The 21,518-nt window shown below is 35.9% G+C and overlaps 1 protein-coding gene across 2 annotated transcripts in view; it reads right to left on the bottom strand.

The window, feature by feature from the left end:
* Positions 1-21,518, bottom strand: part of LOC131342929 (metabotropic glutamate receptor 7) — a 217,914-nt gene that overhangs the window by 137,061 nt on the left and 59,335 nt on the right. For both annotated transcript variants that reach the window (XM_058374251.1, XM_058374250.1), the window contains exon 2: positions 8,506-8,722. In XM_058374251.1, the coding sequence (XP_058230234.1) occupies positions 8,506-8,722 (217 nt within the window). The remainder of the gene's footprint in view (positions 1-8,505; positions 8,723-21,518) is intronic.

The raw sequence follows: 21,518 nt of genomic DNA, 5'->3' as shown, positions 1-21,518 counted from the left end.
AAAAGGTTATTTAACATTTATTAACAGCCTGTGTTGTGAGCTCTGTAGTAACAGTCCAAGTGCTTTGTGTAGTTTATCAGTTATGGTTAAATGGCAAACTGGGATTCACATATAAAATAAATAAGGAAAGGACCTAACGTGTTTGTCAGATGTTCCACAACATTAATTCTAGCAAAAAAAAAATAAAATGAAAATTTTAAAAATGTAAAATGATTGACAAATTGTTGTGGTTTTAGCAGCATAGCACACAGACTGTACTAATATATGAAAATAGTAAACTTGGTGCTTGAATGCCGTATAAACAACACCCAATAACCATTAATTTAGTATAACAGTCATTATTTCTTAGAAGAAATTGTTTGAAACTTGATTATTCAATTCAGGATTTTTGAAGGATTTCAAAATGCTGACGAAAAAAATTTCTGTTTTCTGACTAAAAATCTGACAGAGAATTCCATGAATTAGAGTCCATTTCTCTTCATTCTTTACAGTTTGAAGGTCAAACTAAAGCTCGAAAGCTTTTGTAATGCACTGATGCATATTTCAGAATGTATAATCAAGTCTTAATTCTTCGGAAAAAAAGGTACTTCTGCCATGTCAGCAATGAGAAGTTGCATTCGATACTTTATGGGGAGAAAAAAAAAAAGTATGGACAGATTTGCTGAGGCTTCCTGATATCCTGATGTTGAACACTATAATAGAGGAACATTAATCTAGAAAGTAAATAAAGGGTGTCAACAGCTATGTTTTCTATTAGGAAAAAAAATATATTAGTATGTGCCAAAGCCTTGTATAGGTAACCTAAGAATATAATAAATTATGTTTGTTATTGCAAGATCAGTTGAAAGAAAACTCAAATTTCGTGCCTCAGTAGACATAAGAAACTGGTCCAGGTCACAGATTTAAACCAACAGCGGGCTAAATGGAGTGGGTATACGTGAGTCGTAATTAAGCAAAGAGACAGGAACATCAGATAGCGAGGTCTTGCTGATGCTTCCATCACTGTGGGAAATAAGCCAGCACATAATGTGATAAACTTTAAGAACGGTAGGAACTATATGACCTTAGAGAGCTTATTTAATTTTATCAGTACAAGGCTAATTACCAAAAATAAGCTTCTGCAAGATATGTGAACCCCCGCCACCACCACCGCCTTCTACCGCCTTGCTCCTTTTCCTTTCTACAGAGTTTTCAATATACTTGAAATACTTCATATAAACAAAAAAAAGCTATCTATCAGGCACAATCACCTCTCTTATAAAGACAAAGCCCTGCAACATTAAGACTAAAATAGTTAGCCCTTGGGAAGTCATTAACTTTGACAGGTTCATTCGTGTTGCACAATATGAAAACCTTTTCACATTTTAGTCACAGTCAGTGTTAAAGGTATGAAAAACCCCTAAACTCCCATGCTTTGCTGATTGCAGCAGTGCATTTGCAGAAGATTGCTAAGTGCTTGACTGCCACCCATTTATATACAGTAGATAACCAACTGACTGACAAATCGCTGTGCATTAGTGGCCATTCAAATGTCAGCCTTCCCTTGCAAAAAGAGACGTGGCATTTGAATCACCTTTGAACGGGTTTACCCAAGGTCACAGTCGAAGTTTCTTGTCTGTAACCAACCGACGGTTTGAAGAAAACACACTTCTCTGGATGATTTGGTGGATTTAAACAAATTTTGCTGGAGTAACTTAGAATTTCATTTATAACATGTTTAAAATTCAGTTGAAGAGAAATGTAAGACATTATAGACCTGGCTCATAGGTTTAGCTAGACAAGCAAAAATGCAAGCAATGTTATGTAGTATTTTGAGGACAAGATCTCAAAACGTCTTTGGATCATCAAGGAAGTCTTTATACCAGCAAGATGTATCCCCAAACCATAATATATAAAGCTGGATAAGATGAGGATGATTCCTTAAGAAACCCTAGGGAACCATAAGAAGCCCAAAATAACAAGAGGTGTGGGACACTGGTACCAGAGCATCGGGTTGTGTGTGTGGGTGGAGCGGTGTATCGACTTTGTACTGAATGCACCTGTCCTACAAAAAACATAATAGTCCTTGCCATTTTTAGGCAAGTATCCCCCAGATAGTACTTCATGCATCACCGAACCTGTTGCTGTGATGAGGATGATTCCTTTAGGGACTCATATCAACTCTGAGGACAAAAAAAGTCCAAGAAAGCAAGAAGCCTGGCACATACAACCATGTGCATTAAATCTGTCTATAGGCACAAATTATTGTGCGTTGGTGCAAGAACTAGATCTCAAGAACTCATGGTTGAATAGTCAAATATGCTACCAAACCGTGAGTTGTCATTAGAGAAGATGATTCCAAGAGGCCCAAGAGATCTTACCGGATCTAAAGAGTCTGGATTTGTCTGGAAATTTGTACTGGTGTACCTGCTGCAACCATAGTGACTACCTTGTTACCAATCTAAACCTATTAAACAGAAGAACCTTTGCACTTTGCTATTTATGATTACAAGCGATGAAGGGGATAATTGAATATCAAGAGGTGTAGAGGGGTTCAAGAGTCCTTAAAGTCATAGTGATATTCTACTGAACCAAAAATGTGAAACATTTCTACTTTTCCCAAGGCTTATACAGTACTTATCCAAAAAGTGCAGTGCTTTGTCACTAACCTGAGCGTGTAAAATCAATGAATGCAATAAACAGTTGAGGATTTGGCATTCACATGCAGGATAATGCAATAAGCAAATGAAGGTCCTTAATATCAGGCACATCTGTTTTAATCCGGATGAGGCTGTAATGACTCACTAAACAAATAAACTAATATTGGTTCCACAGTATGAGCCAATCCCATCTCTGGCAGGCAAAGTTTAGATGACAAATACTGGCTGACAAATACCTGGATGCAAAGCTAGGTGTGGATAATATGACGGGGAAGACAGCCTTGGCATGCCACAACAGATAACATACTTGTCAAATTTATCACTGAAAATGACATTGTGGATAACGCTGGAGTAAACACAAATTCATTTGCAACTTACAAGTTTGAAGCTATAATACAATATTCATAGGTTAGGTTCCAAACCGAGATATACTGTATATTTGGTTTTATTCTGAGGATTCAAATTTGGTCCATTTCTGTCTACATTGCTAAATGAACTCCCATTTGATTTACTGTGCTAACTCAGTCCAACTTGGATTAAGCCCAGGGTTCTAGTACAGATGCATCACATCTATGAGTTATGCTTAAGGTGTCAAAATGATATTGCATGTCTTCACTTCACTAGGTATCCTCTTATGTTGTTGAACGACTGCAAAATGTCTTCTGGCAGTCCTTCTCAGAGTTTTTCCACCCACAATGTCTGCTCTGTCAGCCCATTTGAAAGTGCACAATGTCTGCTTCATACTGTCCCTCAGAGCTAACTGCCACCTCTGACTCTTTGGATGGTACATTCAGAGTTAGCCTAAACCTTAAACCATAAAAATATAAAAAGGACCAGCAGGCTTCCAGACCAGAACAATCTGAAGTGGCAAAAAAGGCTTGTATCAAGACTTGGAAAAAAGGTAGGACAAGAAATTAACCTAATGTAAGCCCTACTGTAATGGTAATATAGATAGTATAGATATATTTTTCCCTCCTCAGTAAGTTAAACTGAGCGGATCTAATTAAGGAAATGTGCTGAGCATTGAAGAATGTAAAACTAGAAAGAACACAGTAGATGATCAATAGCCCCCCCCCCAAGAATTCATTAAAATTGGTCATACTGCTATATTTCCAGCAGAAAAAATGCACTACCAGTGTGTTGACTTTAAAAATTTTGGATAGAGAATTAATTGAAGGCCATTTTGTCTATGCAGCTTTCTCATCCATTCATTAAACACAGAGCTAAGACTTCCCAAATTATGCTTCTTAGCATTTTATTAAAAGTCCCACCACATATAGTTTCTTTATTAATGCAGAGTTTTTAAAGAACAGGTTGCAGTAAGCTCGAATTTGGAAAGGCATCATTGCTTTATAACAGTCTTATTTGTTATAGTAATTTGTGAAGGAAATTAGTTTTTTCAGCCTACATATTTTTTACTGTTTTCTTCTGTTTGTAGGACATGATGGTTGTGTAAAATAAAATAAAATAAAATAAAATAAAACAAAATAAAATAAAATAAAATAAAATAAAATAAAATAAAATAAAATAAAATAAAATAAAAATGCATTATGAATGAATAAATAAATAAATAAATAAATAAATAAATAAATAAATAAATAAATAAATAACTTCCTCTGTGGACCACACCCACTTCTGTTTTAAATCCAAAGATAAAAACAAATATGAATATATTGAGATTTAAACTGAAACAGATCATGGCTGCATTAGACCCTTATCTATCTATCTATCTATCTATCTATCTATCTATCTATCTATCTATCTATCTATCTATCTATCTATCTATCTATCTATCTGTCTGTCTGTCTGTCTGTCTGTCTGTCTGTCTGTCTGTCTGTCTATCATGCACTTTAATTAGTCTTAAGTGTCTTGTGTTTAATGTTTTGATTCACTTATTTATTCATTTATTCATTCATCCATTCATTCATATTACAAACATTTGAATTTAAAACCATTATACACTGGTTAAAACTGATCCTAAACTAAAGTCTATCTTGTTTGGGTGCACACTTGTCGATAAATCTCGCTGTGCACAACATAGCCCCATGTTTGCCTAATTTGAGGTAGACTATTTGGGAATAATTGATTCAGCCTCTATAAAGAAATATGAATGAGTCATTAAGTTGTCTTTTTATTGACTTTTGGTTGATTTTTTCCCCCCTTTATTCATTATAGGCTGAGGGTTGAGAGGCAATTTAACATCTTTTTAAAATCTGAACCAAATAAACATATGACGAGAAAATGAATTTGTTCTTATATTGGCCGTGATCATGGGCTGTGAAATCCTCCTGAATTACACCAGATGCAACATGCTGTACTCTGTTTAATGCTCTGGCTCTGTTTCCGGTGGTCACTGTTGCTGTAGCCAAGACAACGAGATGCTTACGAATAACAGCCTTAATAATACACTCAATATGGCTGCAAGCACAATGAGGAACAATCTAACCATAGAAAGATGGGGAGCGAAAGAACAAAATGCTATGAGGTTATAATGATCGGCCTCGTGGATGACGAAGATTGCATGTAGTGTGAAACAAATATTAAAAAAAAAAACACTTCTTGGAGTAAGCATATTATTAACAATAACAACTATTATTATTTCTATTCATGAGTATTAAGGATTAACTCAAAGGACAGCTTGCTTGCTGTCAAATCTAAAACTGATTTATTTCACTGGCAAAGAGTCCCGCAGACTCTGTCCTCCAAACATAATAGGGATAATCAGGAGGTAATTTCATCTTATTCTTTTCTCTGCACACGTTGTTGACGTTTTTGTTGCCCACGGCTGTTGCGATGAACATAATTCAAAAGAAATGTTTGCCTGCACTAATGATTAATGCTCCGGGTTTTGATTACAAGGCAGAAAATAAAGTGTGGTAGCATACAGCGAACAAAAAACAAAAAAAGAATGCACCTTGAGCTTGTCGGCTGGAGCATCACTCATTTAAGACCAATAAAATGTGCCAGAAGAGCTCAGTCTTACATACAAGGAAGCTGATGTGGCACTGATGCCAAAAGATTGCTAGCTCAGATCCAACAAACGAATCTCTATGGATGTATCACAAATTATTCTGCAAGTAAAACAATTAAAATGAACTTAGCCTGGTCTATGTAATGTCTCTGCTAATTCTGTATAAATCTGGAGTGGACTAATCGGTGTCTAAGGGAAACACAACAGCCCAGGACATAACCCCGCCCAAATAGCACACTCTCTCGAATTCTAATCAGACGATTATTTCCTATTAGTTCCTGGTTTGCTTTCTATTTTAAAGATATATATTTCAGCTATTCATTGCAAAGTCTTGCCATTCGCTTGTTTTCCTGATTCCCTTTTCTTTCTTTGGATTAACATTTTGATTTGATGACTGATTTTTGGATGTGATTTTGCTGAGCCACTCTTCTAACAAGTTTGAGTAAAAATTACAACTCAAAGTAGATTCAACAATCAGAAAAAAACAAAAATTTTAGCTTTATTGCCATTCTCAAACTCTATTATATGTATAGTTCAAATTTGTTTATGTGTCCTATCACCTTCTGCAATACATCTAGCTGATGATTAGAATGTTTTCTGGTATTTATTAGCAGGAAGACTAGTGATTAGAACATATACAAGCCCTGTGCAGGCAGAGTTTGTTCTCCCCATGCTTCAGAGGGTTTCCTCGGTTCTCCGGTTTCCTTTCTCAGTCCCTCAGAGTTGTAGGCTATACAGTAAGTGTGTGTGTGTGTGTGTGATTGTGCTCGCCTGACCAGGGTGTCCCCCCAGAGTCCCCTGCGATAGGCTCCAGGTTCCTCAGTGACCTTGTGTTAAGCAGTATAGAAAATGGATGGATGGAAGAATGTATGGATTTATGTATGTATGGATGGATGGATGGATGGATGATCTTCTCTAAATAAGAAAAAAAACTCTAGTGTGTAAGTACGCCATCATATACCTCTTCTGCTCAAAGGAAATGTAGTCACCTCACAGTTAGACATATCATGGATCAAAGATCTTACATTCAAAGTCAAGGTCTCATATGTCATTTAGATCACTGCCAAGAAAAAACACCACATTCTTACCTTACAGGCAAAATGTTAACCAACAACTTGCTTACTTTCCGTTAAGGATGTAAGGAGGGTAATACAGTGACCTTAACCTTAATAACTTATTTGTTTGTTTCCCTTTACACACTTTAAGCTAACTAGCTCACTATAGGTGAGGTAGAAGATGTCAGTCTCGTCAGCTTCTAGCATGAGACTGGGAGTAATAGAGTTTTCATAGTGAGGTGCGCTAATGAATTAATTTTATTAAATCGTTAGAGAAAGATTTGTAACAGGAACATCCTATTAACAATAACCTTTTGTCTGGGATAATTATAATCAAAATTCTTCTCAAAAACATTCTATTCTTTTGCTGGCTTATCTATCTAAAAGCTTTTTTGTTGTTGTTGTTATGCAACAAGATTAAGTGACTACAATTACAAATGATTATTATTAGATAGTGGTTAGTATTCTATAATGATATTTTCCTTCATGTGCCTACCACTTAACAACCTAAGTAATGTATGAAAAATTATACCATAGTATAATATGCTATCTATGGGAAACTAAAAACTAAAAAATAAAATAAAATAAAATAAAATAAAATAAAAAAAAATAAAATAAATAAATAAATAATAAAATAAAATAAAAAAAAATAAAAACACTAAATTATCTCTAAGAAATATAAATTAATCAATTTATTTCAAAGCATTGTGACTACTATTAGAGAAATAATAAAAGTTTCAGTACAATATCTTCATGGCATTTCGAAGCTTGGGATGTAATTTATGCTTTAAAAGCAGCATGTTAAGTCTCCACCATTAGCTTTATTCACTAATGATGGTGCAGGGTGAAATTATCCCTGGGGTGTGGAGCACTTTGTTTGCTATGACATTTGAGTGACTGAACACATTACATTCAAGACCTTTTAAACAAAGATTTATCTCTATTACTGACATTAGTGACACTTAAATCCACTCCCATATTTTTGTGGCTGACAGAGCAAATATCATATCTATTTTATATGTTGTATGTTAACACTACTTGAAGTAAGATTAGATATGAAGGGAATGTTCAGTATGTTTTCAGTATGCTCTCTTACACCCGAGCTGCTGTTCACTGTAATTTCATTTGGAGTCATATTTTTCTTGATGTGCTGTTTATTTGTGTTTAATGTGTTTGTTTTCTCCTTTTTTGCTATTTAATGATCTCTAAATGACAAAATGGGGAATCTGTTAGATTCAGTAGAGTTTGCTATATATTTATTAGTGAATGTTATTGTTTATGTGCAGTAGAAACTCTTATTTTTATAGTAATTTATTAGTTAATATTAAGGATTCCAGCAAACACAGGACACTTATAATATTATCTGGATTAACTGGTGCTACTGGAACAGAACAGTATTGTATTTTTGTTTTTTTTAACCTTCATTGGCAGTAATTTACTCTAATGTCTATACGAATCTTTTCACTATTAAAATGATCTGAACCCATATTCCCAGTGTTGTAATATACTTTATTTCTTTGCTTTAAGGCTTTAGTTTTGTTTGGATTGAAATTACCCACCTTTCTTTTTCTTTTTTTTTCTCTCTCTATGCAGTATGATAGAATATGGTTTAGGCTCTGGAGAGATATTTTGTTCTATATTCACTTCATTTTTAATTTACTTTACCATTAAATCGTCATAATTCCGTCATAAGTTTGTTACTGAGTTACAAATTGGGTGATTTTCCAGAAGAAGAAAAAAACTAGTTTTAGTCAACAGAGTATCATTTCCAACTAAATATTAAAAAAAGGCCAGTGGTAGATGTAATAAAAATAAAGAAAGAAAAGGTTAGATGGCTCACCAGCTTCTCGTGAGATCTGCATGAAGGCTTCCACTCCCTTCTCTCCATAGCTGCCTTCTGATGCTACAGTCGAGACATAATTCCAACCCATAGCCTTCACAATGTCCACCATGGCCTGGGCCTGGAACGAATCCGGTGGAACCACACGTGAGAAGAAGTCATAGCGGCGATCGTCACTCAACTCCGGAGCTGTAGAGGCATAGCTGATCTGAGGAATCTAAAAAAAAGTAAAGCACACATGGAGAGAAAAATGAATTAGAAAAAAAGTAGAGCTAAACTAGAACTAGTTCAAGTCTACAAATAAGATACATATCTTATATTTTAACCAGCAGAAGGCGATTTCACCCCAATAGCCATGTCACATTTACTCTACTGTGATAGATAGATAGATAGATAGATAGATAGATAGATAGATAGATAGATAGATAGATAGATAGATAGGTATTGATAAATATAAACATTTGTGTTAAAAAAATGAACACTTCTTGTTTCTTTGGAACTTCTCTATGAAAATTTTGCCCCTTCTAGGCTAGGAAAAAAACAAAATACGTATAAAACAAAAGAAATTCCAGAAGTCCAGAGTGTCTACTTTCATATGAGCCATGAACCTCCACTGTGGAGTGTGACATGACAAAGAAATTTAATGCTGTATAGGGACACCACCAAAACAGATGGTAATTAAATTTCTTGGCCTTTGTTCAAATGAGTTCATAAATAAATAAATATATGGATAAATAGATAGATAGAAACCTGGGCCACAACGTGGTAAAAATGCAGCAGAAGCATATTTTGTTCGAGCAATAACCATGCAATCACATCTCATGTCATCACAGGAACTGATTTATCATGTGCTGCTTAGTGCACCCATTGTTTTGTGAGTTATATAATGAAACTATGAGTGATGTATTTATTCGTCTCCTCTCAGCAGGAGCCATGCTGCCATGTGAACACACAGCCTCCAAATGCTCACAAAATATTGCATAACTTTCCTTTATTCATATTCTGCACACAGAATTTGAAGCATAACAGCACGGACTGTTCGGTGTGACTCTGGCTTTGAGACAAAGCGAGACAGAAGGCCACAGAAACCTGAACTTCATCACAAAAGCTTTCAAATGAAGTTATAAGAACGTGCTTGGTAGAGATGTTGGATGTATAATCAATGCTGAAGTATCCCCTGGCTATTTTTTCCTAATGTGTTCAATAATCGCTCGCCTTCAGCTAAATATTCAATATAGGGGTGACACTGGGCTGCATTCTGTCAGACGTAATAATACTGAGTCGAGAAAGGAAATGAAAGAGGTTGGGAGTCAGAGCACTCCAGAAGAGAAGGAAGCAAATAACACACACACAGCATATATATATATATATATATATATATATATATATATATATATATATATATATATATATATATATATATATATATACAGCCTGTGTTTCAGGTTTGCTATGATATAGCTGCCATTATTTCATTCTCAGAATCCCCCTATTCACTTGCAACTGCTGTAAGATACATTAACAGCTGTGACAACATCTTGAGCCAGAAATATAAGATTTCAGAGATTGTCAAACTTCTAATGCTTGGTATGGATTTAAGGCCATCTGCCTCAATGCAAGTTCTGTTCTTAACCAGTATCATGGAAAAAAAACCTTCAAGTCCCAAAGAGTCTCTTTGAGAATAAGAAAAGAGAATTCATCTCCAAGACACAATATCAGTTTATTGAGAGAACACAAAAAGCTTATCCCAGTTTAATTATAAGGGTTTTTTTTTTCAAAGCTTTCTTAAAAAAAAAAAAAAAATATATATATATATATATATATATATATATATATATATATATATATATATATATATATATATATATATATATACACACTATATTGCCAAAAGTATTCGCTCACCTGCCTTGACTCGCATATGAACTTAAGTGACATCCCATTCCTAATCCATAGGGTTCAATATGACGTCGGTCCACCCTTTGCAGCTATAACAGCTTCAACTCTTCTGGGAAGGCTGTCCACAAGGTTTAGGAGTGTGTTTATGGGAATTTTTGACCATTCTTCCAGAAGCGCATTTGTGAGGTCACACACTGATGTTGGACAAGAAGGCCTGGCATACAGTCTCCGCTCTAATTCATCCCAAAGGTGTTCTATTGGGTTGAGGTCAGGACTCTGTGCAGGCCAGTCAAGTTCATCCACACCAGACTCTGTCATCCATGTCTTTATGGACCTTGCTTTGGTCACTGGTGCACAGTCATGTTGGAAGAGGAAGGGGCCAGCTCCAAACTGTTCCCACAAAGTTGGGAGCATGGAATTGTCCAAAATGTCTTGGTATGCTGAAGCATTCAGAGTTCCTTTCACTGGAACTAAGGGGCCAAGCCCAGCTCCTGAAAAACAACCCCACACCATAATCCCTCCTCCACCAAACTTTACACTTGGCACAATGCAGTCAGACAAGTACCGTTCTCCTGGCAACCGCCAAACCCAGACTCATCCATCAGATTGCCAGATGGAGAAGCGCGATTCGTCACTCCAGAGAACGCGTCTCCACTGCTCTAGAGTCCAGTGGCAGCGTGCTTTACACCACTGCATCCGACGCTTTGCATTGCACTTGGTGATGTATGGCTTGGATGCAGCTGCTCGGCCATGGAAACCCATTCCATGAAGCTCTCTGCGCACTGTTCTTGAGCTAATCTGAAGGCCACATGAAGTTTGGAGGTCTGTAGCGATTGACTCTGCAGAAAGTTGGCGACCTCTTCGCACTATGCGCCTCAGCATCCGCTGACCCCGCTCCGTCAGTTTACGTGGCCTACCACTTCGTGGCTGAGTTGCTGTCGTTCCCAAACACTTCCACGTTCTTATAATACAGCTGACAGTTGACTGTGGAATATTTAGGAGCGAGGAAATTTCACGACTGGATTTGTTGCACAGGTGGCATCCTATCACAGTTCCACGCTGGAATTCACTGAGCTCCTGAGAGTGATCCATTCTTTCACAAATGTTTGTAAAAACAGTCTGCATGCCTAGGTGCTTGATTTTATACACCTGTGGCCATGGAAGTGATTGGAACACCTGATTCTGATTATTTGGATGGGTGAGCGAATACTTTTGGCAATATAGTGTATATATATATATCTCTGGGAATCCTGGTCAGGATTCCCAGAGATTATCCAGGGTTAAACTGGACACAAGGTGTGGACACAACCTGGTGTGTCTAGTCTAGTCTCTAGTCTCAACAAGTGGTAGAAATTTAGTGCTAATTCTGAGTAAAAAAGAGACTTTGAACTTCTTTAGAACAAAGACACTCCAGGGAGGACTGTTTTCTATTGTCTCCTGCCAAAATCAAAATGAAACCAAGTTTTGGCAGAGTTTAAAACGGAGCACAATAAAATATTCAAATAATTATAAGCAGTGTATCAAATGGTGGCATTTGGGGGATGTTTGGAACTGATCGGAATCATTATAGACTTACAGATAGCTTTTCTTCCCTACAGGCATCTATCATGGGTCTACAAGGGGTATGTAAGAATATATAAGGCTGTAAACAGATCTATAAGTGTATGCAAATGTCTACAAGGCTCTGTGAGTTTATAATGGTCTATAAGGGTGTATAATGATCAATACATATGCCTATAAGGGTCTGCAAGTGTCTAGAAGGGTCTATAAGAGTATATAAATGTATAAGGGTCTTTAAAAATGGATTAGGATCTAAGGGTTAGAGATATACCCTATGTCTGGAAATTCTGTGTTGCAGCACAGTGGCTTAGTGGTTAACAACTGCCTCACACCTACAGCATCTACATTACATCTGATTTAGTGGTGAAATAAACATTTCTGGTGTGACCTTTAACATGTGTCTTGTTCACAGTACTGTTCAGAGTTTGCACTCCTGTCTGTGAACTGAAAGATTTAATCATTTTTCAACTATCGAGTCTCTAATGGTGGTCATGGTCACAGTGTTTTAGCAACAAATGTCACTAAAAATGATCTCTGTTCCAAAGTACTGTTGTATTCTCAAACCTGATTGGTCAGAAGGTGCTGATTAGCCCTCATATACAGGGCTGGGGGCGTGATTCCTGCCTCCAAACTTTGTATACATGTCCAGTCCATGTCCATTGCCCAGTCCAAAGACATGCCTTGTAGGCTGGCTGATTGAGATCTCTTAATTGACCATAGTGTGTGAGAGTGTAACTGTGCTCTGAGATGGCTCCAGGCTCCCTGTGACCTTGTTTAGGTTAACCAGTATACAGTAGTAGATGGATTTATGGGTGGATGGACAGATGGATGGATGGAAGGATGGAAATTCTGTCCCATCAGAAATTGCACTTTTGGCTTTGCAGAACCTGATCACATCAAATAATCTGGACAACCAGGGAAAATCTGGCAAATCAAGTAGTCTGGGTGACCACATTACTTGCCTTTGACAATATCCATATAATGTTTTTGGGCTCATTTTGGGCTCATCAGCATTTTAGGACTTACAAACTTCTTCATCCAAGGCTTTCTTATCAATTATTACCCAGACTGTATCTTCCATATGACACAAAACAGCGATGTGCTTGATCTTTGACTGCAACAAGCTGATCTTCCAACTTCTGTTCACTCTGTTCCCTCAGGAGGCATCCAAGGCCAGTGAATTTCAATGAGGTGCTATTATTTTTAATTAGCCTTCGGATCTGTCATGCCTTAAAGGCGAGACATGCACCTTTCCTAAATTCTGTAACTTCGCGACTCAAGTGCAGCAGTGGGTGTGGAAACAACGTGCAGTGCTCGACGGAGCAAACATCGCCATATAAGGCCACATGCTTGGAGAGTAAACAACAATAATGAGTGTGTCACACTGAGAGCTGCGCCTCTAAATTACTATGATGGAAGACCTCCATGGTGTGTTGAGCACCGCATTTTTCTCCAAACTCTTCAACTTGCTGTCACTCTCTATGCTAATTCGTCGCCTTGTCATACAATTTCATCGTCTTCCAGAGCACATGTTTGATTTCACAAAAATGATCCATCAAAGAGATTTGAAAGCCTAGAAAAGGGCTTGATGTCAGTTGAGAATATGTGTTAAAGGGGTTGACTGCTAAACTAACAGGCTATTTGTGAAATACTGTGATGTATTGGGTTCTGTAAGAGCAATACAACACTGCAAGCATTCATTTCAACCTCTACATGAAGCTGAAGTGTAGTTACACAAATATCGCTGGGTAGACCATGTCATGCCTTGATGTCTTTATGTTGTTGGACAAGTGATGACTGGTATATTAACAGCTTATTAAATGAGAAACGAATACATGATACAGTATGTACATATACCACAGCTGTGCTGATTTATATTATATGATTGTTCAAATTATGTTGATTTATTTCCAACATCAACTTGAGTAGTGCCAGCTGTGATTCAAGTCACAGGTTTATGGTAATGTGAATAAAGAAAAAATGTGTAAGGATTGATATGGCCAAACTTTCTGTACGGAAGGAATAAGCCTACATGAAGTCTTAAGGACAGAGCTTTCTAGCTTTTCAGTAACATGATTGATATATTTATGACATGGTAATATGTGTATACTGTATATGGAAGAAAGGAATAAAACACTACACAGAGTGCTGTTATAGCTAAAATGAAGAACCTGAGACAAAGCAAAGGTGATTATTTTCTTATTACAGTACACCCTGAAATGTTTTATTCTTCTTATAGCACAGCAATTTACCAAAGTAATTAGAACTGCAGATTTATTATAGAAGAACGCCATCCGTATTCCCATTTATAGCTACATTTACAAGTAATAAAACAAGTTTCTTGTTTCAAACTTTTTAAAAGACTCCTCTTTTCTTTTTCAAAAAGGACAATAAATAAACAAACAACCAAGCTAATCATGTTACTGAGAAGCTAGAAAGCATAAAGTCCTTTGTCCTTAAGACTTCATGGAGGCTTACTCCTTCCTTATTCCTTCCTTACAGAAAGTTTGACCATATCAAACTGAAAGAAAGAAACAAAGCTGTGGTATATGTACATATTGTATTATGTATTGGTTTTTCATTTAATATGCTGTTAAAATATACATACAGTCATACATATAATATACCACCACAAAGGTTTGTACAGTAAGGTATATGTCTCTGAGGTATGAAGCACCTCAATGCTGTATTGTGCACAATTCCTCCTGCCACCTGCTCGACTATACATATATATATATATATATAGGGACACGTAGCTGTAGGAAGGAACTACTTTATCTAGGCGTATTATTTAACCAGATTACTAGACAATCTTTTTAGAATCAGGGTGTGGAAACAGTGAGCAAAATACACTGAGAGAAACACTGTTTGTATTTATAGAACACTTCTATATTGCAACTGTTCTGTGATGCTAACCAGACTGAAATAACATTTCCATGTAAAAGGACAAAAATCATAGCGAAAGACTTTTTGTCCAGCACAGACTTCAAGTACTCACTTATTTTCTGTAGTCTGTACAAATGCACATTATTAGGTTGCCGTACATTTGAGCTAAATCACATTAATCATTGCTACTTAGCCTAGTTAATTTGGCTAATCAATGCTCATGGGAATTTTTTGTCTATGGCAGGAAACCGTCCATTTGTTCTGAAAGCTTTTCTAAGACAGAACTGCAATATACTACATACTGTGACTGAGACAGATCACTGACTACAGGAAATCTTAATTGCATTAAGCTCTCCACATGTTAAATCCTGTGCCTTGAAATGGACTTTATCTTTGCTTTTTCTTAACCTCATGTATGAAAGGAGATAACTGTCTACCTCTCTGGTGTCACTGCAGATGGAGAACAAAGCTTCTTTATCAACTGGAAAGAAATATCAATTCAGCATTGTCGTCTTTTATTAAGTATTTATCAATTCCACGTCATTTTGGCGAACTGATCTCCCATCCCACTACAGATACAGATATGAATGAGAGGAGGTGGATTATTTTTTCCTTGTTTATTCTGTCATTATCTACTGTACTTCTGACCTAAACACTGGTTTACCGAGTTCCAAAATAAAACTGTACCACATTGTTTTACTAACTGCTCCAATTCACAAAAGAAATCAGCTTTTATTTATAGAGCCACCTCTCTATCTAGCCCACACAGAGCATGTTGTGTACAGGGAAGCCTCCAAAATGTATTTAAGTATTTTTAAAAATATTAACTTATACATTCGTTGCACATATCCCAGCTTCATAGTAGATAGCATCTGATTTCTGATCTTTCCAGAATGTACCAAAGCCATAAAAAGTGAATCTTATCAAATATTATTAAGTTGATATTGATCATCTACAAACATTTGGAAAGATATCATTTTTAAAGGATATATAGCACTATATATGTCACTTTAGATAATAAAGGTTGCCATTGATCTTTCCACAATTTGAAGCTCGGGAATGGAATAAAGTTCGGGAAATTGTTTTGTATATTTGTGAATGAAATTTCTTGCAGTATTTCTCAGGGCATAGTCATAGTGTTCAAGATTTGAAAACGGACACAAGCACTAAAAAGACACACTAAAAGCACTAAAAAGATACACCTACAGATAGTGGCAGTGCGTTTACTACCCTACTTCAAAGAATCATGCTCTGGCTGTGACAGCCATCTTGGGGAACATACACTTAATTTATCCGCACCACTACAAAGTGTTAAGTGTCATCCATATCTCCTCTCTCGTCTTCGCTTCAAACCTCTCGAAACCCTCTTTGTCACTCTGTGATACTGAAATCACTCAACTGACTTCCTCCAGTAGGAAAGATCAAACATAATAACACGTGTGCATCCTTTTCATACCTTGAAAGGCTCAATCATGCACTATTTTCCAAACAGTACCTCAGAAATTCAGATTCCAGACGATGTAGAATGTTTCACGTGAGTTTCTCTTCGACATAAACATATTTCTGAGACAAAATGCCGATGCTTTAGTGGTGAAATAAACATTTTTGCTGTGACCTTTGATACGGGTCTTGTTCATAGTACTGTTAAAGAAATATCGCCTGTGAAATGAAACATTTAGACATTTTTATGACTATTGAATCTCTAAATACAGTCATGGTCAGAGTGATTGAGCAGCAAATGTAAAATAATCTTTACACATTGCTGATGAATTCCCAAACCTGATTGGTCAGAGCTGCTGATTAGTTGTTTTTAGCCAAACTTTTGTAACATAAGACAAAGCAATGACATTTTTCTGTGACAAATACATAATACATTTCTTTCAGACAAAACATGTCTATTTTTTAATGAATGAATTTATTTATTTATTTATTTATTTATTTATTTATTTATTTATTTATTTATTTATTTATTTTACTTCAAGAGAGACAGCAGATAGGCGAAAGAGGCAGGTGAGGGAATAACTAATACTTTTACACATATATAGTATAATAAAACATAACTATAAATAGATCAAATGTGTGCTATTCTTCAATAAGCTGAAATTTATCCTTGGAACATTTTGCTACAACAGCAAGTCCCATTGTTTTCTTCTTAATTAGCAATACAGCTACTATATTAACACAAGAGCTATTATTCACATTCTAGTGAGCTCTTGAGATGGCTTTGTGACTTGTTATAGTTTGCACCTTTTCACTGAAATTAAATAGGCTACCTGTTTACCGTATAATCCTCTCGTCTTTATCCTGGGTATCACATGGCACATTTTATAAGTGTAATTATGAATAATCCTATTTGTGAGGCAGCAGAACATGAAATATTTAAGCATCCAGATTCTTTCCTCTTTGCAATAGAAGCCTGGAGTCAGATTTGCCTGCAGAACCCCTCAATTGAATCCTGAGACACCCTAAAGTGATCTCTAAACCTGTACAAACAACAATGTCATGATCTATATGTCTGTCCCTCCCTCCGTCTGTCTGTCTAACATACAGGGGTGGCAGAAATAATATCAGGGTCTGGTATCACAGCCTTGGCCCCTCTCCACCCGTCACCTGTGTATTTATGTGTCTGTGCCGATGACAGGGAGGCCAGTGATGAACATTGGGCGTCTGGAGGCCTCTGGACTGAGCACCATTATTGCACTCCATTATCTTGTCCATCAGGGTGAGTGGGCAGTGGGCATCTGCTCATTGTGTCCCTGCTGTCAGGTGAGGCGCTGTAGGATAGGGTTTCACATCCACTCGTTTGTCAGGTGAGTGTTTCACCCCTCTTTTTTGTTCGATTCTTTGGTTCCTTTAAAGTCCGGGAGGTTTTTAGGTCTCAGACTGAAACAGTCTTCTTAGATTTCTCATTACAATCATTGTGAATAAGTGTTGTATATGACTGGTATATAGCTAAACAATTTTAAATGGATGACGCTGACAAAGCGAAAACACAACATCCAATTCTGAACCACAGCGAGAAAAAAAAGAACCCTCAAAAATAAAGGAAAAGGGAAAAAATCAAATCAGAAAACACAAGCTCAAAACTAAAAAGATCAGAATGAATACAGAAACACAATATAAATACCAAAAGCACGACAGCAACCTCAAAAACACTTTAACGCTAATCCACAAAGAAAAGTGTTGGTTGTTATCTCATGCTTGTTCCTGATTGTCTCCAGCATATGTCAGTCTGAGAGGCTGGTTAGTAAATGGAGAGCATGTTTATAGTAAGAGGAAATATGAGCTCTTGTGCTTTTATTTGTGGTTCTTTTCTTTTTTTTTTATATCAAGGCTGTTAATATGATTTTTAGAACATTTTTAGACTTTTAGAACTGATATCAACTTTTAATGTCATTAATATGAGAAGTTGAAAGCTGAAAAGCCAATCAGCACACGAAAATGCAGTCTTCAATCAGGACCCTTACTGTTTTCAGTTAATGTTATTGTCTTTCTGAATTTGCTGTTGTGTTTTTGTTTTTTGGTTATGTTTCTAATTCTTGTGTTTTATCATATTTTGCACTTACGGGCCACCTTTCTTTTGTGAAAGTAAAGGACACTAGTTTTTGTCCTAAATGTCTATTCATTCTAGTGGTGCTCATGTAAATAAAACCCACAACCCGCAACAAGTGTCCGATTTGAATGAGTTGCCAATAAAGACCCAGAGCTACTATCCACCTGCATTTATGTCAAACATAATGCGTTTATATGTTAAGGGATTAGTAAGCAGTGATTAATAGTCTACTCAGTGGTTAGGACATGGGTCCGAATCGTGTGTAGTGTGTTCAGATCCCATCACTGCCAAGCCGTTTCCCATGGGCCCTTGAGCAAGACTCTTAACCCTCAATACTCAGTTGTACAAAATAAGATGTATATATAAGACGGTCTGGATAAGGGCATCTGCCAAACTTAAATGTGAACATCCAGCCAAATGTGCCAATACTGATGGTATGGGCTAAGTTCAAAATTTCACAAAAAATATTTAACAGAAATTTGATTTTGAAACATACATTATATATTCTGCTCTTTCTTTTTCTTATTCTTCTTTAAAAGCATTATTTATTTATTTAGCTTATATTTCAGTGCTTCTCTACTGTCCCATTTTAACCTTATTAAAGAGATTTCTTTACAGCTATTGTACTGTTTATGGTCTAAAACCACAACTTGCCTGAAGGTTCATAGGAACCTTCAATGAAAAAAAAAAAAATCTGGATCAAGCCATAACAATCTTCGCCACTTTCTCTCCTGTCTACAGGACACAATTACCAGGACCAATCTTGCCTCTCCACAGATACTATAAAGCTTCCAAAATGGATGGCACACAGTGACTAGGTTCCTGTGAAAGATAATAAACACCACCCCAGGGCTTTGAGTGCTCTTGAGCCACCTGCTTGTGTAACATAAAATCTGGCAAATAGAAACACCTTTCCATCCCTCCACCACCCATCCACTCTCCACCCCTTGGTGTTTAATGCTGACCTGACCTCTACATTGACCTCAATGGCCAAAAGGGATGAGCACTTAGACAATAGATCAGGCTTATGACCCACCCGGGGTCATTTTCAGCATCGGACAGAAAGGTCGGCCAGGTTGACAGCAGCAATAATAAGTAACAGACGAGGTTCAGACCGCCATTGATTTGAAGGAGAACGGCACTGTCTGAGCTGAATAGAGTCCAATGACTGATATTGGACGTGGGCTGTGATCACTGACATTTACAGAGACATTTTCTTCACCTGCATTTCCGGTGAAAGTGAAGATATTCATTTTTACCGCTGGGGAGAACAGTGAATAATGGCATTAAAATCTGTATTTATAATAATAATAATAATAATAATAATAAAAATAATAGTAATAAACTAATAATAATAACAACAACAATAATAATAATAATAATAATTATTATTATTATTATTATTATTATTATTTAATTATTGTTATTATTATTATTATTATTGTTATTGCTATTATTATTTAATTATTATTATTGCTATTATTATTTAATTATTATTATTTTATTATTATTATTATTTTTATTATTATTATTATTATTAAATGGGACAAGCCACAGAGGTTATAATTTGTTACAGGAAAATAATTGACAAAGCAATGGTGTGATGCAGCCAGAAGTTGATTATTTTCAAACTGAACTCAAAATACATTCAGAAATATAATTCCTCTTCTAATATAGAAATTTGTCAATTCAAACAATTCCTATTACGCAAAAATTAGCTGTTTATAAGAAAATTCCTGTTATCATTTACACTACAGCAGCTATAAAATCTTCTCTTTAATTTCTCTCTCTCTCTCTCTCAGTTACCAGACAACAAAATGCAACTTGTCGTGTTTCTCAAGAAACTTGAATTCTGAAGACGCACGTCACATCTTGTAAATCCTAAAGTTTACATGAATCTTAAAGTTTTAGATTCATCATTTAGAAAATCGATGAATTAAAATAAATGAATTAAAATCAATTAATTAATTATCTACTAAACAGTTTTGAGAATTCAACAGCAAACTAAACTTAATCCTGGTCAAGATGTCTTTACAAACAGCTTTTGAAATTTTAATTTGTTTTTATCCTAAAAAAAAGGTCTCTAAAAACTGTTAATTCATAAGGGCAAGAATATATTTATTATATTAGAAATGACTTGCAATTACTACTTTAGCCACAACAAAATTTAGTTTTCTAAAAGAAAAAAGAAAAAACATTTAACACTATCCGGATATATTTCAAATCACGATAAGTGCTAGCTGTCACTGTCACCAACTAAGTATTGTAAAAAAAGAAAAAAAAGAACAAAAAAGATAGCACAATGCACTCTAAATCATGCTAATAGTGTGCAATGTTGTTTATTAGCTTAACATTTTACTTACCGTAATGTACATGTTGCTGAAGATGAATAAAAGATTGTACAGTTTGTTAGCTCTATATATACTGTATATAAAATATCTAATTTATCTGTGTATTTTGAAATGAATGAATTTAAAAAATGAAGTGATTTGAGCTAGAAAATGTAGTCTGTATATAAAAATGCAGTATGAAGTTAGAAGATTTACTGGAAGCAAATCATTTACATTAGTTTGTCATATTATGCATAAATTTACACACATTCAGGAGCAAGAGTAGGAGTTTTACAAAATATACAGGATTTTCATAAATACCAATATTTTCATACAAACGATTTACACATAAATCCTTTCCAGGAACCAGCCTGATAAAGGATGCCTGGTGTTGGTCCTAAAAGACTTACTACCAAAATCCCAAATACTGCCAAAAAGAAAATCAGCCTTCCAGATGAATATATCTCTGCTAAAATGTGATTAGGAATAAAAAAAAGGTATGATGGACAGGTCCATCTAAAGTTGGGGATTATCTGCATGCAGCCCAACATTAATTGGCACTCTTCTCTTCCCCAGACTCTCCTCCCCTTGACCCTTAATTAGGAGAACCAGCCGAACAAAAGGAACGTGATTCTTATGCGAGGGCCTCGTACTCCATGTGCATGGGGGCCATGAATCCAAAGCAGGTATATCTAATTACACAGATCTTTGGTGACCTTTCTGCATACTTTTTTCCCCATTAATTAAAGGGCAGACTGAAAAAAATGAATAAAGAACAGAAGAAA

Source organism: Hemibagrus wyckioides, linkage group LG21, assembly GCF_019097595.1.
Source record: "Hemibagrus wyckioides isolate EC202008001 linkage group LG21, SWU_Hwy_1.0, whole genome shotgun sequence".
Taxonomy (NCBI): Eukaryota; Metazoa; Chordata; class Actinopteri; order Siluriformes; family Bagridae; genus Hemibagrus; species Hemibagrus wyckioides.
The sequence above is the reverse complement of the archived record's forward strand: the minus strand, read 5'-3'. Positions and strand labels throughout refer to the sequence as shown.